The sequence below is a fragment of the Canis lupus genome, chromosome 1 (assembly GCF_003254725.2).
Source record: "Canis lupus dingo isolate Sandy chromosome 1, ASM325472v2, whole genome shotgun sequence".
Taxonomy (NCBI): Eukaryota; Metazoa; Chordata; class Mammalia; order Carnivora; family Canidae; genus Canis; species Canis lupus.
Window position 1 is genome coordinate 13,424,659 of NC_064243.1, and position 25,487 is coordinate 13,450,145.

Below are 25,487 nucleotides of genomic sequence, written 5' to 3' on the forward strand. Positions count from 1 at the left end.
ACTGCTGAGGTCTGGTTCGGGCTCACCAACCCACAGGAGAAGGAAGTGGAGGTGGGCGCCCCTGACATTTACTCACCCTGCTCTTCTGCTCCTCCTTACAATGCCCCAGTTGGGGGGCAAGGGGAGGAAGGGGGGGACCTTGCCTCACTGGTACAGTTGGAATCTAGCACAAGAGGCACCAAATGCTGCCTCTTTCTCACAGGATGCTCTGGTGGGCTCTTTGGAGACCACACACCCTCACTGGGCAGAGCTTTTGAGCAGAGTCTCAAAATACTCAAGCCTGGCTCCCAGCCCATCGCACTGCAGCTGACCCCAGGCACCCACCCAGCACACCCTCTGCAGCTACTTCTCTCTGCTGCGCTTCAGGGACCCCCCCTAACCCGCATCTATCTGTCCTGTAGATAGGGTCCCAGCTCTCTCAACCTTGGTGCTGTCAGCATTGAGTGGGCATTCTTTGCCCTGGGCCTGTTCTGGACAAATGTTGAGAATTCTTAACCATAATGTAATGTCCCCTTGGGGACAGAACTGCCCCTAGTTGAAAACCAATGGATTAGAGTTTCCCAGGCAAGAGTTAATCAAAAGTGTCTGTGGTTTCCAAATTCCAGGAGACACTTTCAGCTCCCTGAACACTTGGCTTAAAGAGGCACTCACCCCTCCCCTCCTCTAAATACTCACTAGACCTTTTCGTGATCATCCCACACTTTCTGTTTCTCGTAGCCAAGAGGGGATGATGAGCCAAGAGTGGCCAAACCTGGTTTGGGTCTCACACACACACACACACACACACACACACACACACATACACCTCCCCCCTGCAACCCTGCACAAATGGTTGTTTTCTTTTTGGTGGGTTGGGGAGCATTTGTCACTTTTTGTGCTCAACGATGATCACAACTGGGGACACACTCTATTCGAGCACAGCAGCGGGACAGGAAAAGGCATGCTGAATATTAGGTCCAGGGATATCATAACTGATTTTTAAAAAAACCTACATTGAGGAAAATGTACTTACAAATATTTTGAGCATATGCAGCTTACTTAATAAAATTAGATTTTGAGGCTGGGCCTGAACTTTTCCACTGGATAAAAGTTCTATGTCCTCCTGCCAGGCCTCTCGCTTCATTGCGTACTTTGGCATAAGTGGTAAGTCATCCCAGCACCCTCTGGTCCTCTCCCATAGCATGAAAGGGAATGTGGGGAGGGGGGAAGCCAGCCCAGTGGGCAGGAAGAAAGGAAGACAAGGGAATAAGGACAGTAATTATTCTTACTCCTTTTTATTTTCCATCAGTCACCTCGAAAAGCATCTACATACAGGAATGCTTTTCTAAATGATGGCTTGGTTTCCATTTCAAAATAGCAAATCTGGTGTCAGGAAAAACATAAGACATGTAGCTCGATAATATTTTATTGTCAGGAGCATAAAAGAAATTCAGTATTGAACCTTCAGAGCAAGAAAAGAATCGAACCTATTTACAATGAGTGCCAGAGAAGACATAGGCGAAATCTTCAGCACATGTGCTCTTTTGGTAGCGAATGAACCTGTGTACTTGCAGCATAGACAACGTAACAGACCAACTTCACAAATGACTACAAATGTAAGTTCCTAACTAGCTATGCGCCGTAACTAACCCCAAACACACGTGTCAAGGCAGTGAGAAGACTCCAATTGCTGTTGTTCTGTTTTCCAAAGGCACGATTAGCTCCTTTCCCCTTCCCACTATCTCATTAGATGAAGGGACAAGTTCCTTCAACACCCAAAACTCTCTTTCATCAGCTACTCTAAACACCCCCGCGTGCTTGAAGTCCCTGATTGTCAGACACCCAAAGCCTTGTTAGGCCTGTCAGCCTTCCCTGCCACGCGGTGGCCTGCCACCCACCAAGAGACCAGGTGGATGTTTGGTCTAAAGTGGATTTTTAATAAAACCTAACCTCCCCTCAAGGTGCTGCACTTCAGCTACTATACTGCAATTCCCTTCCAACATTTCAAGAAGTTTTGAAAACAAAAAGATTTTTCATAAGCTGGTGGCACAGTTGTTTGGCAGTAAAACCTGACACTTATGGGCTTCTCAGTGTCTTTACCCATTTTGTGTGAATATTCTTTGTTTCCTGGCAGAAATATTAAGGTGTCGGTTTCTAGGGTGCTGTCCCAGACTCTATCAATGAAGTTCCTTCCATAATAGTATGTGCAACATGTTAGCTTTCTAAAATCCCAAAAAGTCAGAGTTGGAAGAAAACACAGGTACCAGAGTTTAAGCAAAAAGAGCTGCAGACCTACAGCAGCCTGAACATGTGCCCGAGTTTCACTGGAGCCAGGAAAGATTTGTGGATCCCATGTGCCAGTTTCTATAGCCTTTCAGGGAAGTGAGAATGTCTAGAACATTCTGCATCCCAGTGAAGGAAGGCGAAGCTTTAAAATCCTCTAGATCCTCCTTACCAGAATTTTCGTTGTGGAAGACTGCACTCCTGCCCATAACCCTAGATACTTCGGCCAGTAACAGATACATATTTTTCCTCTAAGGTAACTCCTTTCCATTTAAAGAACTGCGTTTTATGTGGGGTGATGGGGGGAGAATAAAAGAAAGGATTGGAATAGAAGGGCTTATTAATGTGAGGGCTACACATCTCAAGTACCAGCTGCTTCCTGATCCAGTAATATGAACAATTTATTGTATTTAGAAAGTGATTCTTTGGATGCAGAGTTTACAGAAAAGTTAGGTGGGACTTAACCTGGGCTCTGCCACTTAAGGAGAACAGAACTTGCCAAAGAAAATGATGTTTCGCGTTTTGTTGTGCCTGATGATGTAAATAAATGGGTGGTCGGCATTGAATTCATCCTTGTGTTGAAGGATTCGTGATCCTGGCACCTCTATGGAATCCCCACCATCTTCAGTTATCTCTAAGCACACTCTGTGAATAACATTGGAGAGGGCCACTCCCTTGGTCTCTGACATTCCAGAAAAATCAGATGTATTCTCATTAAATATATTTTTCAGCCCTAGGTTTTCCAGACTAGCTTTGGGATCAATGATCTTTTCCACCTTAAACTTGGGAATGGAGAGTTTGACTTTGGCATTGGCCATGGTGCTGGGATTGGTCCACTGCAAGAGCGTCTCAGAGTTGAGCTGTTGTTCAACCTGCAGGACCAAAAGGAGAGGAAATTATTTTTGTATTCATAGTAGTAAAAGATCCTGTTTGATTGAAAACAGAAAGTGAGGGGCACCTGGGTGGCTCAGTGGTTGAGCTTTGGCTCAGGTCATGATCCCAGAGTCCTGGGATCCAGTCATACATCGGGCTCCCTGTGGGGAGCCTGCTTCTCCCTCTGCCTGTGTCTCTGCCTCTCTCTGTGTCTCTCATGAAAAAATAAATAAAATCTTAAAAGAAAAAGAAGAAAGAAAGAAAGAAAGAAAGAAAGAAAGAAAGAAAGAAAGAAAGAAAGAAAGAAAGAAAGAGAGAAAGTGCCATTGTGAGCCTAGTTTTGAAGCAGTGCAGATGGACCATCGAAAATGGAGTCAACCCTGCAGTTTGGGTATGTGACTAGTTTCCCTTATCAAAGATGCACCCAGCCCTCCAGCACTGCTCTTCTGCACCCCACCCTCCAACAGTGGTCCGTTCAAACTAAAATGTCTGAGGGCATTTCTTTGAAGCTGTAGAGTAGAAACAAATGCATGGGTGATGATGTTGCATAAGTAATAGACAAATGAATATAAAATTAGAAGGGTTTCTATACAGACTATTTCTTGAATGTTTATTTTAACTTCTCTACTAGGAGATCCAGAATACTCATGTCCTTGGCATGGCATCAAAATTAGTAACTCAAATTAAAGCTAAAGTGACTCTTTCTAAAATGAGAACTTGAACTGTCTATGGTCATTTTTGAAGACGAGGGGTGATGAATGCATCCATTTCAGCTGGTGATTTTAGAAATGAGAGATATGCAATGACGCATAAAATGGTTTAGTCATAAAATTCATCATTGAGCAAATCTTAGATTGCTCCTTGCCCTGCCAACCTTCCCATTGGCTAGAGGAGAAATGCCTGTACGACAGAAAATGACAATACCCTGACTATTAGAAAATGACAATACCCTGACTATTACTCTATCATGGGGCATCTCTGCATTGAAGTTACTCACCTGAAACCCATAAAAATTAGTAACACGGCAAGATCATGGACTGGGCACAAGTTTGTTTGTTTTGTTTTCAGTCGGGGAGGGAACCATTGGATTCTCTTGTTCATCTATGGGTAGTTATGTTTTCAGTGACTACAGTTTCATCTACAACAAGTTATTAGGACCAAAAGATTGACATAAGTGACTAGAATTTTGGAGCCAAAAAGTATATTCTCTTGCCCACGTACTATCTGGAAATGATGAGAGGGAAGAAAATTCACCCATAACTCAAAAAGACTACTCAGAGGGGGGAAAAAAAGCTTTTTGCTCCTCCATTATATATGTGTTATGAGTCAAATTGTACATCCCCCCCCAAAAAAAAAAAAAAACAAATTCATATATTGAATTCCTAACTCACAGTACCTTAGAATGTGACCTTATGTGGAAACAGGATCCCTATGGCTGTCATTAAGACGCATTCATTAGGATGAGCCCTAACCTGATATGACCGGTGCCTTTATACAAAGGAAAATTTTGGACACACACACGAAGAAGAGTCATGTGAAGACAGGCTAATATTGAAGTGAAGTATCTACAAGCCAAGGAATGTCAAAGACTGCCAGCTCATCTCCAGAAGCTGGGGAAGAGACATAAAACAGCCTCCCTCACAGCCCTCAGCAGGAACCCAGGCTGAGCTCAGATTTCTAGCCTCTGAAACTGAGAGAGAATAAAGTCCTGTTGTTTAAGCCACTGAGTTTGTGGCAGGTCATTATGGCAGTCCCAGGAGACTACCGCTACACATATTCTTGAATTTCCCCGAGACCCAAGAGATCAGTTTCTTCCATTCTGTACTTTAATCAGAAAAAAACTGGCATGAAGGTGTTTCCCAAAAGGGAAAGTGCAAGGATTGTAAAAGAAAAGAGACCAACACATGGAATAGAGTGAGAAAGAGAAAGATCAGTGAATAAAAGAGCAAAAGAGCAACGAAGTTCAGTGACGGATAAAGTGCAACAATCACTAAAGCAGCAGGCAGGTCAGAGACTGACTCAGATCTAGACTGTCCCCCGGAAAGTCAAGGGGGAACTGAAGCATGACTGGAAACAAAGCAGGTGACCTCTGGGTCCTTCAAAGAGCCCATCCTTCTCCCTGGCCTAAGGCAGAGGCCCAGGTGAAGGGGAGCTGGGAAGGCTGGGAAGGGGGGGCTGGGGGTAGGGGGGGCAAGGGGGGATAGGTAGGTGTCCAGGATAGCTGGATGGGGCTGCCAGCATAGAGGGGAAGCTACAGCACCATTCACAAGTAAATGAACCTCTATTTAAACCTTGTGCCTCTAATAACCTACACAAAGGATGAAGCATAATAAAATCTCATATATGTGTATGCATTAAAAGAGCTTCTCAGGGGCATCTGGGTGGTTCAGTGGTCTGAGTGTCTGTCTGTCTTTGGCTCAAGTCATGATCCCAAGGTCCTAGGACTGAGTCCCGAGTCAGGCTCCCCACAGGGAGCCTGCTTCTTCCTCTGTCTGTGTCTCTGCCTCTCTGTGTGTTGCTCTCATGAATAAATAAATAAAATCTTTTTAAATTTAAATTTAAATTTGAAAAAAATAAATAAAAGAGGTTTTCAAAACCTGTAGAATGTATGACACAAAGAGTCAACCCTAAAGCAAACTGCAGACTCTGAATAATGTGTTGAGAATTGGCTCATCAGTTGTAACAAATACCACACTAATGCAAGACACTAATAACAGGTACTGGAGGCTAGATTTAGAACACAGATTCCAACTTCCTGGGCTCAGGTTCCAATTCTACATGCCACTGACAAGTTACATGACCATGGACCAGTCACCCCTCCCCTGCTGTGCCTCAGCATCTTTGGTCAACAATAGCCCAGGGATAGCTTCTGATGCATAGATGAGAAACCAGTGAGCAGGTGCATATGGGGCTTCACAGCTCCTGGCCCATCACAAGTGCCAAGTAAATGTTGACTGTTTTAATATTAAAGACAAAGGGAAAGCACCACAGACCCTTGGAGATGACGGAGCAAGTGACGTGTAAGGCAGGGAAGTGTCACAGCCACACACAGTGTGGCCCATATGGCTCCATGTCAAGGCAGGTGGAGCCTTCACGTTGAACACTCGCCTCCCTCCTCACCTTCTCCAGGCCTGTGGACTCATCCTCCACATCCTTGGGTAGCAGAATGAGCATGCTCAGGTGCTTATTTTGGAAGGGAAGCTCTATGATCTTACAATTGATACCATCAACGTTGCCCATACAGAACGTGGCCTCCATACTCATCATCTGCACTGGTTTGGTGTCCGTCTGTAAGAGGAGAAATTTGGACCATTTGCTTTTCAAGTGACACAAGCATAAATACACACACACACACCAGACATTTGTTCTTGTTATAGTTTCAGACCATTATGGTCCAATCCCTCACCTGGACCCAAACCATCACAGACTAGCCCCTGGAGAGTTAATGACTTTCTTCAAAATGTCATTCACATGCCTAATTTCAGTGTATTTCAGGAATGATACATAATACTGTACTTGCTTATATAAAACATTAAAATAAGACAATATGACTGAAAATACAGGCAAACTTAGACTTCATCTTCATAGATCTCATCATTACAAGCTCTATAAATCATTCCTGGTGGAGCTGACTTGTAAGTAAGTTCTAGTGCCAACCATGAATCTACTTACGCAGCTCTTCCTACTAGAATCCCTAATAGAGAAAACTCAGCATACAGCAGGACGACCATCACATTTGTTTTGTCCCCTGGTCCCCTTTGGTTTTATTGCCCTCTTTCTGTACAACTACCCACACTGATCTGAGCAGATGCCTGTGATCCCGGATCCTGGGATCGAGTCCTGCCATCAGGCTCCCCACAGGGAGCCTGCTTCTCCCTCTGCCTGTGTCTCTGCCTCTGTCTCTGTGTCTCTCATGAATACATAAATAAAATCTTTAAAAAAAAAAAAGAACCTTGGGTTTTAGCCTCAGATATGACATAAACAGATGCTGTGATCTTGCTTGTGAAGTCACTTCACATCTCTGGGCCTCAGCTTCCTTGTCAGTAAAATGAGGGAATAGGACATATCCGAATGATCATTACTTCTGGGAAAGAAGAGAGGACATGGGAGGGGGCTTCACAGGGCAAGTGCATCTGTTGCTATATTTTTTTCTTTAAAATATCTGAAATAAGCAAGGCAAAAATCTAAAGATTCACAAAGCTGGTTGTTGGGTACATTGGTGTTTGTTTTATTATTTTCTATAATTCTCTGCTTGAATTATTTCATAATTTTCTAAATGGGAATATTAAGTTACAGAATTCTCTCTAAGTCCCTTCCAGCTCCAACCCATTCCATAACTCTCAAAAAAGGCCTTTAGAGACGCCTCGGTGGTTCAGCAGTTGAGCATCTGCCTTTGGCTCAGGGCGTGATCCTGGATCCTGAGATCGAGTTCTGCATTGGGCTCCCTCCGAGAAGCCTGCTTTTCCCTCTGCCTATGTCTCTGCCTCTCTCTGTGCGTCTCTCATGAATAAGTAAATATTTTTTAAAAGGGGGGGCTTTAGAGCCCAGGCTTTTCTCTCCAGGCTTTTCCTTCTCTCTGTCCCCATTAATATCTGACTTTGTGTCTCTGCTACAGAGAAGTCTGATTTTCTGAAGGAAAATTAATTCATACTAAAGAGTAAGAGACTGATAGTAATTTAGTGTAACTTCTTATTTCGATCTATACCTCCTATAGGATATTTGCCTGTTAAGTGAATCTCTTTTAGGGGAAATTTCAAACTTCTTATCAGGCCTAGGGGAGAATATTGCAATAAAACTTTTATCTGGGATCTTCAAATGAAGATTCCCCAACACCTCTTTCAAGCAGAGCTAGACCATATTTTACTTTGTGTAATACTTCTATTTCAATACATGTTACATAGTTAGAATATTTACTTATGTGACTGTCTTCCCACTCCCCCCGCCCCTGCCCAACTAGACTATAGTCAAAGCAGAAACCATGTTTTATTTTCTTGGTATATCCCAGCACGTAGTAGTTGTTCACCAAATATTTGGTCAATAAATAGTTGAAGATTTAATTCTATGTACAACCAAAAACAGAACTGTGGTAGAAAAACATACTGCTTTTGAAATTAACTGCTAATTTTTCCATTTATTTCTCTTTAAGTAGATACAGATTTGTCTAAAAATCTCCATCAATTAGCCTGCTAGTCATATGAATTTGCATACTGTTGTGGCCACCAAACACCATCATCTATTTCACTTATCAGCACTAAATACGGACACAATAATCCCATTTTCTGAAACATAAATTGAGAGACCTATCTTCTGAGCACAGGACTAAGTAAAGACTATTCCAAGAAATGTGTGTGTGTGTGTGTGTGTGTGTGTATTCGCCTTGTATGAATAGGCACTATACTAAACTTTTAATAACACAACTTCACCAATTTAGCCTACCTTAAAGGAGACACCAGGGAACCTGCGGGGAGGGGGGGGAAGGTTTAGTAACTTCACTGGAAGAGTTCAAGGGCTACAAAAGCAATGCAGTCTTTATGTTCTGTCTCCCTTTCTGATATTTCCCACACATTTCTTCTCCCTTCCTTTATATTCCCTTTCACGTAAAGACTGCTAACTCTGGGAAACGAACTAGGGGTGGTAGAAGGGGAGGAGGGCGGGGGGTGGGAGTGAATGGGTGACGGGCTCTGGGGGTTATTCTGTATGTTGGTAAATTGAACACCTATAAAAAATAAATTAAAAAAAATTTAAAAAGCAATGCAAAAGAAATAAAGTCTGCATCCAAAAGGAAGGCATATTCCACGCAGCCCTGAGCAGCAGCGTTTTACCACTTGGTCAGAGAAAACACTGAACCATCAATGACACTTCAAATCCTTATTAATTCTCTTCCTAGAGCCTGAGTCTCCAGGATGTGACATGAGCCAGCTTTATGGCTGAATAACGATAAAGGAAGAGCACACATTCGTCCTCCCTTCCACCCATTCTCACTTTCCTAAATGCAGACATTACACATCTAGGGAGGTGGGCACCAACCCCCAGTGCACTTGCTGGCTGTTTCCCGGAACACGTTGGGGGCTGGCCCTGCCACCCCTGGGGTAGAGCCACCATCCGCAACATGTTTTGGGTTTTGCCAGCCTCCCCAGGGGGGACAGCCAACCCCCAGCAAAACAGTCTAAACGTTCTGGAAAAGAGTGAGAGTCTCTGGATTCTGGTTCTTTGTCTAGAATCCACCTCCCAGCTGTGAGTCCCAGGAAAGGCACAGCTCTCCCGTGCCTCAACTTTCCTCACCGGAGTGAATCCCTATGGTCCTGTGTGTTGCTAGAATTTGTCACATCTCGGGTTGGGAGCCTCCGATGCGCTGCCCACCCACATACCTTGTTTTTTTTTTTTTTTTTTTAAATATTTTTTTCTTTATTTATTTATGATAGTCACACACAGAGAGAGAGAGAGAGAGGCAGAGACATAGGCAGAGGGAGAAGCAGGCTCCATGCACCGGGAGCCCGACGTGGGATTCGATCCCGGGTCTCCAGGATCGCGCCCTGGGCCAAAGGCAGGCGCCAAACCGCTGCGCCACCCAGGGATCCCCCACATACCTTGTTGATCCTAAACGGGCATTCTTTGGTTTCAGATTCAGGAAATTTCTTCATCCACTTCCCAACGAAGTAGGCAGCATTCACCACGAGGATCTTTGTCTGGTCGCTGACACTGTTGTCGGCCAAGATGTTCTCAAAGCGGCCTGCAAACAGTTGTGGGAAAGCACAGATTGCATGTGTTATTCTTCCAAGGTACACCTGGCATCCACACACACGTCCGTGCTCGGGGAGTTGTCACCGCGCGTGGTTCCGCAGGCCGGCTGCCTCATTCCAGAAGGGGTCCCCTCTCTCTCCTTGCACCTTGTCCCCAGAACACTTACCAGAGCCCTAACCAGGAGGCAGTAGAGGGGAAGATAAGGAAAAGAGAGGAAGAACAGCCAGAGGAAAAGCAGGAGCTACCGCTTCCAAATGCCCATCCTGTGCTGGATGTTTCCTATGCACGATTTCACCTACTTGTCCCCATTTTACAGATGAGGAAGCTGAGACTTGGTGGTTAAGTCACGTGCCCAAGGTGACACACAAGCAAGGTCGGATTCAGGATTCAAAGCTGAGTCTTTCCGACTCCACAGCCTGTGCTCTGGAATGAAAATGCACGGGTGCAATTTTAACCTCTTCACGTGCATGACCTCGCAGTACTCCTGCAAGGCCCAGATCATCATCCCCATCTTATACTTCTGGAAACTAGGGCTCAGGGAAGCCGAGCAGCCTTCCAGGCTCACTGTGCTAGAAAAGCACATCTAGGCAGGCCTGCCCTGCACTCTTCTCCCTGCAGCTCGGCTCACCATGGACACAGATGCCTGTCTGCATCAAGGTCAGCGCTGTCACTACTGCAGGGATCCAGTCCGCCACAGCCACAGCAGCTCCCTGCTGATAATGCCTTCATAAAACGTGTGAATAGCACAGACATTTTTTTCTGAGAGATGTTCAATTACCTAAAACCTTGGGATCTTCACACTGTGGCTCAAGGCCACTTCGTGGACCTGTGACATGTGCGTGCAGGGCTCTGTTCTGGTCTCATGCTCCTCTGTCACCTGAAAATCCTTAATACATTTTTAATAAGGGTCCCTGCATTTGCATTTTGCACCAAGCTCGTGTCCTGCCAATGGTACATGACGTGTTGAATACATAATCATGTTAAGGAAGGAACGTGAAGACCAGAGAAGTATGGGAAATGATAGGTGATTCTTTTTTTCATGAAGTGACCTTCTCCAGTGAAATCTTAAATGTATAAAGATTTTTTTTAAGCCCTTATAGAAAAATACCATTATCTGGCAATTCTAGAAGCAAAACTGTTACACAGTAATTCAAACAGCAACTGCTTTTTGCTTATAAATTTTTAAACTGTGCTTACCCCGGTGTTACTTATACCAGTTTTCTCTTTACATAGGAAGGCAAAGAAGCATCATTTCAATAACAGATATATATATATATACATTCGCATGTGTGCCTGCATAGCCGTGGCTACCGCACACTATCTTGGTTATCATATATTATTTGTTACCCTATATATCTAACTCGATCTTCACAACAACCATGTAAAAATTAATCAGGCCCCATTTTACAGTTCAGTAAACTGAGGTTCTTTACCCAAGTGACTCAGTTCAAAGTGGCATCATTCGGATTCAAATCCAGGTCTTGAATGACTCCAACACCAAATTCTGTCCATGGCCTCACTCTGCAGCTGCCTCGTGGACTGTCATTCCTGAGTTAGCACCGCAACAGGACCCCTTCGGCCACGCCCACAGGAAGCAAGTCCCCCCTGTCCCAGAAGTGTGTCCCTCCCCAGATGGCAGTAGCAGAACCTGAAAGGTCCATCTGTGCAATCACTCCTTCACATTTAGGTTCTGTGTCCCAAGGAGTCCTGGGGGGAGGGAGACCCCAATCGGCCCTCAGCACTCAGACTCATCTTAGCTGCAATTCCTTTCTAGCAAGGAGGACAACTCCCAGAGAACTTTAATGGAAGGGGAATGGGCAGGAGAGGAGCCTTGAGCCAGGGGCAGGTCCAGGCAGCTGCAGCAGGAGAAGCCCCTGGACTAGCAGAGAGCAGACTGGAGGGGGAGTGGGGGATCTGAGCACAAATTTCCCCCTCTGCTTTATTTGGGTTTTTATGTATACATGTTGGATTGCCTAGAAGCTTTTGTCCTTTTTTCCTTAATACATTTGTAGAATTGTTGAGCCAAAGGTGGCCTTAGGGACCAGGTTAAAGCCCTAGCCCTTTTTTCCAGATTGAGAAACCAGCCAGCGACTTGGTCTTGCCCAAAACCACGCAGGGCCTGTGGGAGCTGGTGGCTGGCTGGAGAGCACAGCCGGGTGGACCAACACTGAAGCACCAGGAATTCCTGCCAAGGGCAAGATGATGTAGGACATGCCTAGGAATCCTTGTGGTTGAAATGGCTGGCAGGGCAAGAATTTCGCCTGACTACGGAAAAACATCCGAGGAAGCCCCCAGGTGTTCAATTTTATGCTTTGTAGAAAGATTCATGACAAGACAGGGTCCAAGTAAGGAAAGGATACTTGCCATCCGTGAGATCCTTGATTGACTGGTTGATCTGACCTTTTGTCTCTTCCAATTTATCTTTGAAGTCAACGGTTTCCATTTCCTTGTCATAGGGTCTCTTCGTAGAGCTGATGAACTCCTGAAAAACATCCAGCTCATAAAATCACAAAGTACCTAAAGTCCATGGTCAAGTCATTGCATCCTTCTGTGATTCTAACTAAAGGATTTGTAAACATCAAGATCGGTGAATACCCCTTCAGAATCTGTATCACTATACAAATGGGAACTTTCTGTGGAAATCAATGAATGTTCTTCATATAATGTGGTTCGCTTCTTCAATTCTAAGACAATATCAATTATTAAATTCCTCCATCAATGTAGTAGCAGCTTTCAGGGAGGGAAAAGGAACACTACACTAAACGTACATAAAAATTTATAACACAAATTCCAACTTAGAAACATTAAAATGTACATTTTATATATATCTGAGAAGAGAAGAAATGTACAGAAAAGAGAACTCTGTGAGTGGAAAACTCCTATCCTCACTGAAATTAATAGACTGTAGAGATTCTTGCTACAAAAAGTATGGTCCAAGGACCAAGAGATCAAGAGCTACAGCATCCCCTGGGATCTTATTAGAAATGCAGACTCTCAGGCCCCACCCCAGACCTATTGAATCAGAATGTGCATTTTAACAAGATTCTCAGGTGATTCTTCTCACATTTAACTTTGAAACACCGTCCTGTAGAGAACACAGCAGTGATTCCATCACAGGCCTGCTGGAAACACAAAACCCCAAACCTCATCCCTATTGATCTTTTCAAGTGATCTGAGGCAGAATTTGCACTTTTAACAAACACCCACGTAGTTCTGATGCAGGTGGCACCCCTCTGATCACACTTGTTTCTTCTATTACCAGTAAATTTGCAACTGATATACACCCAGCAGGGGGAAATGGAAAGCAGTCATTTAAAAAATTTCTTTCCAGGCACCATGGTGCCTCGGTTTATTAAACATCTGACTCTCAATTTCTGCTCAGGTCATGATCTTAGGGTCATGAGATCAAGCTCTGCGTTGGGCTCTATGCTTAGCTCAGAGTGTGCTTGTCTCTCTCCCTTTGCTCCTCCTCCTGCTCTCTTTCTAAAAATAAATAAATAAAATCTTTAATATGTAAATAAGTAGCCTTTAAAAACTTTATTTCAATTACAAGTTTGGTTGAAATAATTCTGAATGTAGAATGGAAGTTCAACCCAATGAAATATATCTGATTGAATGTCCTAAGCACAAGGGCTTCCTTGAATTCCTTCGAAGCAGCTACAGCCTTAGCTGGTTCACTTCTGTTAACAGCAACCCCACCTTGGGACTGAGTATTGCCATCACCTGAGAGAGTTGGGGCCACGGAGAAGATCAGAACCTCAGCAACATAAAGGGCCTTCCCATCCTCACTGCTAGCAATACAATGTATTAAGCATCTCCTAAGGACCACCTAGAGAATTTTTTAAATGTTTCCATACTCAAACCCCAACTCACAACTCCATATTTTTTTTAATTCCCCAGGTAATTGTTGGCAGAAAAGAAGACTGTACATATGTCTTCACACAATAAGAATAAAGTCACAATAATACCTAGTAACTCATGACCTCAAAGATCTTGACCAGAAAAACAAACAGCTACAAGAGAAAGTAGTAAAACTATGGTAAAATATTTAACTGGCAGTCTCCCTATCAGATGCGGAAAGCTTGAAACTTTGACCCTGCAAACACAAACAGAATCAACTCTGTATCAGTAACGTAGAGAAAGAACCTCTATGTGAAGTGAAGTGAATTTCACTGACAACAACATTGCCGTCTAACCACCTCTGATAAAAGAGTGCAATTGTGCTAATTGCTTGAACCCACTTACTGTGGAAGGATTCAGAGATTTGTCCACGTAGAGCCGTTTGATTAGTTTCAGCGAGTAAAAGGAACTGAGTTTGTTTACATCCGATGTCACTGTTTGAAATCCAAAGGGTACATCTTTGATATTTTCAAAATGAAGGACCTGTGAGGAGAAAAATAATCCATTACCCAGGAAGCATTGCCTCTTCCAGTTGCAGTGGATATAGGACAATGGTCAGCCGCCTGGAGGGATCAGTACCTCTCTGCTCAATTGTCCCCATAAAGGAAGGCTTTACAACCTGAGTATTATTGACATTTTGGGCTAGATAGTTCTTCTTGGCGGGGAGCGTGGTTGAGGGGGTGCTGTCCTGGATATTATAGAATGCTGAGCAGCATCCCTGGCCGACTAGGTGCCAGTAGCACTCCTTCCTTCATTTGTGACAATCAAAAACGTCTCCAGGCATCGCCAAATGTCCCTGGGACAGGAGGGAGCTGAACCGTCCCTAGTTGAGAAACAGTGCCATAATGATAGTCTTCTCTTTATTCAACTATGGGGATATGGTGTCCATTCTTCAAAATGATGCCTCTAATGCTCATAACAGAAAGCTTTCCGAACTTGGGTAAGAGCAAAGCTGGGTTATAATTTCTATCCAATTGAGACAAAAGAAGAGAGAGACTAATACCAAGAGAGACCATCATTAGACAGGTATCAGATTCAGGGAGACAGGTGTCTCTAGCCAGGGTCTTCAGTCCCTTCAGTCAGTCTAACCGAACATGCTGGTGCATCGCTGATGGTAGGCAGCTACCATACATGGTTGGCTGCCCTCGGGGGCTTCTGTCAGACAGCCCTGCCCTGGAATCTCAGCCTGTGCTCACTAGAAATATAATCTTGCCCAACTCTTCAGAGCTTCACTTTCTCATCTGTAAAATGGACGGAGAATACCTACTTTTCTGAGTTGGTATGACCATTACAGACATTGTATGTAAAACACCTAAAACATCATATAGATTCAAAAATGTTACTAATTATTCTGATCATAATGGAGCTCAGTGGGTTGAGCATCTGCCTTCCCCTCAGGTCATGATCTCAGCGTCCTGGGATCGGGCTCCCTGCTCAGGGGGAAGTCTGCTTCTCCCTCTTCTTCTTCCCCTCCTCCAGCTCATGTTTTTCTCTCGAATAAATAAATAAATAAATCTTTAAAAACTTTAATTATTATTATTTTGATTGTAATATTCTAAGTCACTTAAAACTAGGATGCTATCTTCTGGAAGGCTTGAATTCTTCTCTTTTGTTCCTAACTTTTCTTTTGTTCCAACCAATAGCCCATCAGCTCCTCTGCTTCATAGTATTCCAAAACGTGATATCAGCGTAAGGTGATCCTCCCCTCACTACCAACTCATAATAATGGTCCTGATTGCCCCACCTCAGGTAATGTCACTAAATGGGCACATTATGCCAGTGACTCACAAAGCCTCAGTACTGCCCAGTCGAACTGGCTGGTCCAAGGCAGTACATAACTCTCAGGCCTAATGACAAGTAAAAAGACCAGAAAATTAAAGAACCCAGGTAACCACTACCAGGAAAACATTTGCAGGAGCTGAAAAGAGCTTTATTATTATTCATGAGAACAGACCCACTACTGGGAAGTTCTCTTTACCATTCCTTCTCTGAGATAAGAAAGGAAAAAGGAAAAATGGGGTAGGGATGGAGGGGTGGGGGAGTCGGGAATGAGGGGTGCATGAGAAGAGACAGCTCTTCTGCCCACAACTCAGTTTTGAGTGTAAGTTCTTCATCCTGACCCAAATAATATTTTGTGGGTCATACTTTCTGGAGATTCATATATATAAGAAGATGTTCCTTTTTTTTTTAAAGATTTATTTATTTATTTATTTATTTATTTATTTATTTATTTATGATAGACATAGAGAGAGAGAGAGAGAGGCAGAGACACAGGAGGAGGGAGAAGCAGGCTCCATGCCGGGAGCCCCATGTGGGACTCGATTCTGGAGTCCCAGGAGAATCGCACCCTGGGCCAAAGGCAGACACTAAACCGCTGAGCCACCCAGGGATCCCCGAAGATGTTCCTTTTTTAAGTGCTTGTGAGTTAATAGGAAAAAAAAATCTGTTGAACCTAAAATGATTAACATAAGAATAATACTGGAATGGAATTAGAAGCACATCCACCCAGTATCTAAGAGGGGAAGATGAGTAAAGGAAAAAATTTCCAGGCATTAAATACATAATTCATGGGAATATACAGCAGTGTGACTGTAGTTAATAATACTATATTGTATATTTGAAAGTTGCCAAGAGAGTAGATCTCAAAAGTTCTCATTGAAGAAAAAAATTTTGTTAGAAGGTGCAGATAGATGTTAACTCGACTCACTGCAGTGATCATTTCACAATATATGCAGATATCAAATCATTATATTGTACACCTAAAACTAATGTTATATGTCAACTATATCACAATGAAAAAAAATGAAAAACTAAAATAAAGATAAATGACTACTTAAAATGTACTAATCTGGAAGATCACCTCATTTGAAGGTCTAAGGATTTTACAACCTAGATAATCAACCATACCCAAAAACAGAAACTCTAAAAAAAAAAAAAATACACAGGCACACACATGTACAGTCACATATGCATACAACTATATACTATGGGGTAGGAGGTGACATCATTTTAATTTTTAATCCAATCTTCTCAAATGGGATACTCAAGCCCCAGGGAGTATTCTGAAACATAAGAAAGCACAATCATCTTCTTATTCATCCCTGTTATTTGAAGGTAGAAATTTTAAAATGTTATTTCTGTACCAACATATAAGCACAGATCTATTTAATATGAATATATTAATATAGGGTGGAATGTACTATAGAGTAGAATGCCTACATCTTAAAATAAAGCATGATGCTGTAAATAAATTTCATGCATAAAACAAGGGGTATCTGCAGTGGCACATTTAACAAACACGATCTTGATTGATCCTTATAATGTAACAGGTAGACTTGCCGAAGGCCATCTGTTAAGTATAGAGATTGTGATTCCCTAGCAGGTCCCGGGTTCTCCATCACAACATGCTACTTGTAAATGTGGGTTGCAGGACCGATTAATGAACTTTCACATTTAAAAATTGATTAAGAGGGTGCTAGCAATGGCACAACTCTCAATCCTGAGTAATTTTCTCCAAGAGACTCCATTCACTTTCCCTAGGCATTGCCCACATGTTCTAATAACCCTTTTTGTACTCAAAGCAGAAACAAAGTATGGAGCTTACCTGTCCAATTTCATTTGCTGTGTCACCTTTGGCACCTACTTGAGCAAGTGACAGAGAGGTGGAGAGACAGATTGGAGAGAAGAGGACATTGCCCGCTGGCTCCTTTTCACACAGTTGTTTGAAAAGGTCAACTGCAAAAGCTGAATTTGCCAATCGTAGAGCATCCATTGTGGGCCTGGAGCAAAGGACAAGGATGAAGTTATTTCTAAAGTGTCTTTAAGGGGCACCTGGGTGGCTCAGCCGGTTGAGCATCTGCCTTCGGCTCAGGTCACGATCCCAGGGTCCCAGGATGGAGTCCCATGTTGGGCTCCCTGCTTCTCCCTTTCCCTCTGTCCCTCCCTCCCTCTTCTGCTCCTCATGTTCTCTTTCTCATGCACACTCTCTCTCTTTCTCAATTAAATAAATAAAATATTTAAAGCATCTTTAAGGTGTTCTCAATTACATTCTGCCAATGCAACAAGAATTCTCACAAAATGATGGTGTTGGGTAGAAGAAGGAACTTTCAATAAATGCAAGTTTAAAAGCCAATGGGAAAATGTCCTAAGAGCTGAACGGTCCAGTATGTGAGATCCTCTGTGTGTACTGCTTTGCCTGGAATTTCCAAATTCAGGCCTATTCAGCCACAAAGGCCATTGTCAGGATCCTGGTAGTCATGCCTCTTTCTCAACAAGTGGACCAAACAGTTGACAACACTGATCAAAATCCATTGGTTTTCTTTACCAATTTTGTGTCAATTAAGATTTAGGTTAAGCCATATAAAATTAACATTTTTGCAGATAAAAAACAGTCAAATCACAGCAGTTCTGCGTGGTTCAACTTAATATTTAGTAAGTATCATGGTAACTTGAACTTTCTAATATTTAATAAATAATATTTAGTAAGTTCAAGGATATGCTGAAGTCCCACTTCCTGGGTACCCGTGAATGAGATCTTATTTGGAAATAGGATCTTTGCAGATTTAATCAAGTTAGGGTCATTAGGGTGGCCCTAATCCAATATGACCGAAGTCCTTGTAAGAACAGGAGAAAAGACACAGCAAGAGACCTGTGCAAAAGGAAGATGGTGTGAAGACACACAGGGAGAAGACGACATGACAGCAGAGGCGGAGATCGAACTGATGCTTCTACGAGCCAAGGAACCCCAAGGATCACTGGCAACACCAGAAAGTAAGAGAAAGCATGGGATAAACTCTCTCCTACGGCTCTCAGAGAGAGCAGGGCCCTGCCAGCTTCTTGATTTCAGATTTCTGGTCTCAAAACTGTGGCAAAACACATTTCTGTCATTTTAAGCCACACAATCTATGGCATTTTGTTACAGCAGCCCCAGGAGATCAGTACAAGCAGTAATGTCTTCGTAGGGCACCTAGCACATAGTAATATTTAACAAATAGAGCTGTTATTGTTTTTGTTGTTAGTACATACCTACCATGTGGAAGACACGACCCAAAGTATTAGAAGTATCAACTGAGTCCCTCCTCCTCTGAGTCTGCAATCTCTCTGGACAGATACAGAGACAAATAAGTAGAATGTGGGGCTGTCTATGCCATGTGAGACGTGCAACAAGTAACATAGGAGGTAAAGAAAAGAGAGGAGGTGGGTTTGGCTAAAAATATGGAGAGAACAGTGACTAGGTGCCTAGTCTTGTCTCAGGACTCTTATTCTGATGCAGGATCTCTAAGTGGTGTCCAGAGACCCCTGGCAGCCCCTGAGACCCCGTCAGTGGGTCCATTTTCAGGGGCACCTAGCTGGTTCAGTCTCATGGTGGAGCATGCAACTCTTGACCCCAGGGGTTGTGAGTTCGAGCCCCTTGTTGGGCACAAGGATTCAATAATTTTTTCTTAATTTTCATAATAACATATAAACATTGTTTGTCTTTTCATTTTCAATCTCTCACAAATGTGCAACAGAGTTTTCCAGAGGCTGTTTGGTGTGTCTTCTCTTAAACCAAATATTAAAGAGATTTGAAGAAATGAAAAAACAATGTACTCTTCTTTACTGCACTTTTTTCCTTTATAAAGTGGTTGTTTTTCATAAAGATACATGATTCGTGCTAATATACCATGATTACATTATCATCATTTTTAATAAATTAGTAAATATTTCCAAAGTTCTCCAGTTTTAATTTCTAATTTGGGAAATAGTGATAGATAATCCGACATCAAAAAAAGAAAGAGGGATGCCTGGGTGGCTCAGCAGTTGAGCATATGCCTTTGGCTCTGTGCGTGATCCCGGGATCCGGGATCGAGTCCCACTTCGGGCTCCTCGTGGGGAGCCTGCTTCTCCCTCTACCTGGGTCTCTGCCTCTCTCTCTCTCTGTCTCTCTATGTGTCTCTCATGAATAAATAAATAAAATCTTTAAAGAAAAGAAAGAAAAGAAAAACAGTTCTTTGGGATCTGCAGTAATTTTTAAGAGTGTTAAGGGGGTCTTAAAATTTAAAAGTTTGAGAATTGTTGTTCTAATGAAAGGTCCACCTCTCTGTCCAATCCAGTAGTGAACAATCAAGCCAGAAGGCACCTGGGTAACTCAAGCAGTCAGGGCATAACCCTTTCTAGAACAGAGCTGAGCTTCATGGACTCTCCAGGCTCTCCCTGAGCCCAGGGTAGAATGTGTCTCAGGGTCATAGAATGATATTACGAGCCCTGGCTGACTAGTGCACAAGCCAAGGCTTGAAGCGTACCCCCAGAGCCATTGGGCACTGTGCAGTCACGCACACAGACACAAAAAGCAAACATGACATTGAAGGACTTTTAGTAGGACATGCTCCCTGGCATCAGACAAGGTATGTCACCACTCAAGACGGAGGGCTTCCTTCCAACAAGACCTAAAGAGCTGTTAGAGTCAATGCATGGATCGCAACTATGTACCTTATCCCCGAAGAGAAATTCAAAATTCGAAGATGCAAGGATAAGAACAAGGAATGCACCCCTGGCCTACAAATATGTTTTCAGAATTCTATCTTTTCTGGGACATGTGGTTTGTGTGTAGAATGGATTAAAAAGGATTATAATGTATCTTGGAGTCTGTAAAAGCAAATTCATTAGCAAAAAAAAAAAAAAAAAAAGGTTTTGTTGACCTGTTCGTGCTCACTGGTCATCTCCAGTGATTTCTTCCTCCTTCATTTGATGTCCCTGATAAGAACAGACAAGTGAGCTGAGGTCCATGTTCTCACTGAAAACCTACCACCAGGTAACCTTAAATCTAACACGTCTTTGAGGCCCACCCCCTTCTCCTCTCTCTTCAGAGGTGGGGTCTGCGAGGGATGACCTCGCACTCCCAGGAGAAGCAGCCCAGCATCAGGTGTGCAGAGGGCAATGAGACAGTAAAGGAAATGTACAGGGTGTTTGGACCAGTACAGCCACTGGGGTAGATTAAAAGAAACTTCACAAAAGGTTTGGGGAATCTGTGTAACAGACTTTTAGGACAAGAAGTCTGGCTTTCTCCAACAGCAAGTTGAACGTTGATGGTACTAACTTCATCTACAGCTAAAATTCAACATGAGTAATTTCCCCATCAGAGAGAGATGCCCAAATGAGCTATTTCTTCTGCAAAGAGAAAAACCTAATCCCAGGTCACTGCGAACTTCTCAAAGCTTTTACAACCTGAGGCCTAATCGCATTAATAATAATATGAAAACATACCAACTCTGCTTAAACAGACATTAGTAGTCCTTTTGCAGCATGTATTTCCTACTGTCCCAGAAGAGAAATTAGAATCATTTTGCATAATTGATAACAAACTTTACTTTTAAAGTCTGATTTCTTTTGTGTGTGTAAGGCCTTGGAGTAATCTGCTAAGGGAATTTTGACTGCAGGCACCTGGGAGTGAATCAAAGGGTAAGGAAATGTCCATTTTGTTTGAGTGAAGCACCATTCTTTCATGCTTTATGGCATTTGAAGATAAATTTAGTCTAAATGGTTCTATGCGAATACAAGATCATGGTGGTTTTTAGCACAGTTGATTACACAATATAATTAACACTGTGTTGCAATTCAAGCCTTAGAGTCAGGTCCCTGTTGAAAAATGCAAATCAGTGCATGTCTACCAGCTGAAGCTTTCACAACAGGGGCAGACCCTCCCTTTTAAGACTGTTCCTTTGCATGAGAATCCTCAGTACATGAGGTGTGCCTTCTTATCCATGTGCTGACAAGCTCCTTTCTCAAAAAAGTCTCCAAAGTTTGGGAAGGTCACGCAGCTCTCAATATCTGAGGTCCCCGAGACAACAACATTGTTTGATGCTTGATAAAGGAAGAAGAAAATGTCTGTACATGGAAATTGTAGGGACAATCACCAAGTAATCAACCAGATGCTGCATGGTAAATTTGATCACTTGCTTGGTGATTAGTACTAACTGACCTACAACACTTAAGGTCAATCTGGTCTGAGGTGGATCCAAGGGATGACTTTGGCCACGGCCGATTGCCACCTGAGTCTGCTGCCAGACAAAGCATGCAAACAATTCTCAACAATGTTAGCAATACAAGCCCAGGAAAACACACCAGGTCCTACATGGACAATTTTGGGTAGCAAATGCTATAAAAATTATGGGTACAAGAGTAGAGATTAAAAAAAAAAAAAGAGTAGCGATAAGCAAGTTTTACATAATAAATGTACATGTCTAATGACCTGTGCTCAGAGTGCTAACATCGCTGCAACTCTTTTGGTTTTGTTACAGAGAGGACTTCTTTCATTTTCATGAAAACCCCATGACAATTATAACAAAGAAAATTTGCATTACAGCCCCAAAATAGAAACCACTATCTCTTTTAGTCACTTAAATCTTTAAAAGGCACTTTTATTTTAACCAGAGAAAAGGGAGATGGAAATTTAAGAATAAATGCAAATGCAACAAATAAAAAGTTTCCAGAATTTACTGCCAAGTTGCCTGTTGTGTGCATTGTATCCTAAAATCATAAACCTCTCAAGTGGGACAAGATCTTAGAATGGATCTAGTCTGGCTCCTCCCCTTCGTGTTACAGATGAGGAAAGTAAGGCGGGCCGAGATGAAGTGATTGTCCCAGGCCACCCACACGGAGAGTGAGAGTGGAAAAACCAGACCTTCATTTTCACCAGCTGCCTGCTGGGTACTCCTCACCACACCTCATCACCTTCCCTCTCAGTGATTGGGTCTTGGCTGGCATGTGTTCTCTCAGAAGTCTTCTGAGTTCCAAAAATCCTACATGTCCTGAATTACTCCTTCAGAGACACCATGAGACTTTGCACATTTTTTTAAATCAACACAAAACTTTTTTCCCCATTTTCCAAGATGCTCTTTTTTGTTTTCTGCTATTTACATTGCAAACTATTAATCTGATATTTCTTTCACTTAACAAGTGTTAACTGCATCCCTCATGTGTGTCAGGCACTGAGCTAGACATTAAGAAATCACAAGTGAACATGCATATGGTTCTTGCCACTGTGGAGCTGTCATGTGGCATGACACATGTGATAGTGTGATTAGCTTTTGGATGGTGGCACAAGTTACTGTGGGAGCCCTCAGGGGAAGCAGCTCACTCACAGTAAAATCTTAGTGAGGTCCCCCCAAGACAGTAATACCCAAGTAAGTCACATGAAGGAGAAGTTAGCCATGCAAAAATGTGTGCCAGAGAAAATGGACCCAATTCAGAGACTGCAGGTAATCCTGCAGTAGAGACACACACACTAGGCATATGAGCAGTGTGAGTGTGCTCACTTCTCTAGACCTATAAGCTGGTCACTGGCTCCGGCATAAAGATTCCTATAGTTTCTAATGCATCTAAGCCAATGGTCCTCAAACTTTTCATCTGTAGACCATTTGAATGAGATAAAGATTTTATGGATAAGTTGACCTATGCCCTTCTTTGCCTGAGACAGTTCTGGCTTATCTGTGTTGTCCTGACATTAGCAAGAGTGCCCCTTCCACACTCAAACATGCTGTATTTGAACAAGATAAGTCCACCCCACCTATAGATCCATTCTTCTATGTGCATGTGCATATGCATACGCACATGCACACGTGGGTGCATGGCTACGTACATAATTTTTTCATTCCTTAAAAACTGTTTTTCACTGTGTCACGTTATTGTGGATATCATTAGGTCTAGCTAGCCTCAGTTTACCAATGAAGAAAAATGTGGTGGAAAAAAATCTCGAAGTGTTTGGTCTAGCCAATCCCTAGGCAAGGTTTACAATAACTATAATGGAATGCCTAAAAACACTGTCTCTGCTGTCTACACTCAAAAAGAAAAAGTCAGAAGCAGATTAAGAAAATGGGGATCTTGCAGCTTCTGCAGTGTGAAAAGAATCTCATGAGGATTAAATGAAGTTATGAAATGAGTAGATGTTTGTGAAAAGTGCTTTGTTAGCAGGAGAGGACAACTCAGATATTAGTAATAAGGTCAATTACTTAATTGCTAATGCCAGAGGAGCCTCTGCTGTGCTCAGATACTCTGTTTAAAAGCCTGATCTTCACCACTGAGCCTTCCCATTGCTGCTTAACAGTAAACTAGAGTTGGGCTTGCCGCACCAGAGTAACTGAAATTGCTCAGACTGCATATCTTCAAAGTCAAGCAGAGGGATTGAAGTAGCAGGATTCAAGGCGTTAGGAAGCAAAGAAATAAACCTGCTGAGTCATATGGAGAATCCTTTCTTCAGGCAAGCTTCCATCTCTCCACCCATCAAGGGACCCATCAAACACTTGCACATTTTGCTGGGGACTGAGGTGTGAGACCCGCTTGATTCTATTCAAAACCCATTTGGTAATGCAAAGGTGAAGAAGTTATTAAGAGTACCTGTGGGGTCATGGAAAAGTTCACAAGCTGTGAGTTTGAAGGCCTGGATTCTACTTCATCTCCCCACTTATAAGCTAAGTCACTGTGGACACCACTTCACCTCTGTGAACCGCCCCCTCCTCATCCACAAAGTAAAGGGCTGAGCCAGAGTGTTGCTAAACCCTCAGCTCTGTGAATCTGTGCCTAATCTGATTACAAGCCAGCAGAACAACCCAGCCTGTTAAATTGATCTTTAGTATGATACACGTCAATGAAGCCATAAAAACCATAGTGTCTATCAGGAAGAAATTATGAACCAACCTATTCGAAAGTTGCCCAAGAACACACATTTGAAATATGCAACTTGTTTCAAGTGTCCTGAAACCCAGAAATAGGAAGGGAGGATACTCCTCACTTGGAAGAACATAGTTGCTAGGAAGCGCACACTGACTGGGTACTTAAAAATGCCAAAAGAAGAACCGTTCCAAAATCAAACTCTGACCCAACCAGGAAGGAGGGCCGGACCCCCAAATGCCTTCAGAGTCTCTCCAGGTTTTCAGTGCCACGCCCTTTCTGAAACTAGTGTTACAAAATTCATTCTGAATCCCCACACAGTGCTGAAAAGGTCCTCGGAAAGACTTTGCCCTCCAGAAATCACTGTTGCACAGCCGCCCCTGCCCCCACCACCCAAACTTCCTAGCCATGTTATTTCTTCATATTCATAGCTCATCTGGCTAAGTGATTTCACTCCCTACATGGCATTCCTGGTTCCCAAAGAACCAAGAGCTCAAAGTGCTGCCCATGTGGGGATGGCAGGCAGCAGCACTACAGCCCACAGCCTATCCCTGATAATAACCATTACGTCAACTTCCTTCACCACCTCGAATCAGCTCAAATCATTATTTTGTTCTAAGAATTTTCCCAGAAAAGAGAATCACCAGCCTTGCTACCACACTTTGCTTACCTGGAGTCACAGTTATCCTGGAAAACGCACAGCAAGGGAAAAAGAAAGTGAGGGCTGTGAAAGGACCTTGATGTAGGAGCAACCCTCTGTGGGGCAGAGGCAGGACTCACTCACCTGAACCGGCACCACTCCCTCTGTGACCACTCCCAGCCTGCCCTCTCGCCGCCCTCCCACTTCTGCTCTCCCAGCTCTTACTCATGCCTCTTGGCAGCTGGTCCATGACTGAAAAAAATGATTCAGGCTGAAGTTGCTGTTGCCTGCACAGCTTCCAAAGGCCTCCAACATGCTCAGGCAAGAAGGGCTGTCGGTGGATCCTGCCTTGGGCTAAATACATACATACATACACACATAAGGGCAACCCTGGTAGGCCACGTGGGACCAGAAGATGAAATATGAT

At 43.1% G+C, this 25,487-nt stretch overlaps 1 protein-coding gene across 4 annotated transcripts in view; it reads right to left on the minus strand.

Moving 5' to 3' along the window:
* Positions 1–1,387: 1,387 nt before the first annotated feature.
* Positions 1,388–25,487, minus strand: part of SERPINB5 (serpin family B member 5) — a 76,611-nt gene continuing 52,511 nt past the window's right edge. For 2 of the 4 annotated variants that reach the window (XM_035708213.2, XM_035708225.2), the window contains exons 3-8: positions 17,381–17,555; positions 14,122–14,259; positions 12,241–12,358; positions 9,723–9,865; positions 6,256–6,423; positions 1,388–3,134 (exon numbers count right to left, since the gene is read on the minus strand). In XM_035708213.2, coding sequence (XP_035564106.1) covers positions 2,742–3,134; positions 6,256–6,423; positions 9,723–9,865; positions 12,241–12,358; positions 14,122–14,259; positions 17,381–17,555 — 1,135 coding nt within the window. In that variant the 3' untranslated portion in view covers positions 1,388–2,741. Of the gene's footprint in view, positions 3,135–6,255; positions 6,424–9,722; positions 9,866–12,240; positions 12,359–14,121; positions 14,260–17,380; positions 17,556–25,090; positions 25,229–25,487 lie in introns of those variants that run through there. The other 2 variants (XM_049112160.1, XM_035708221.2) reach the window with 2 other exon arrangements.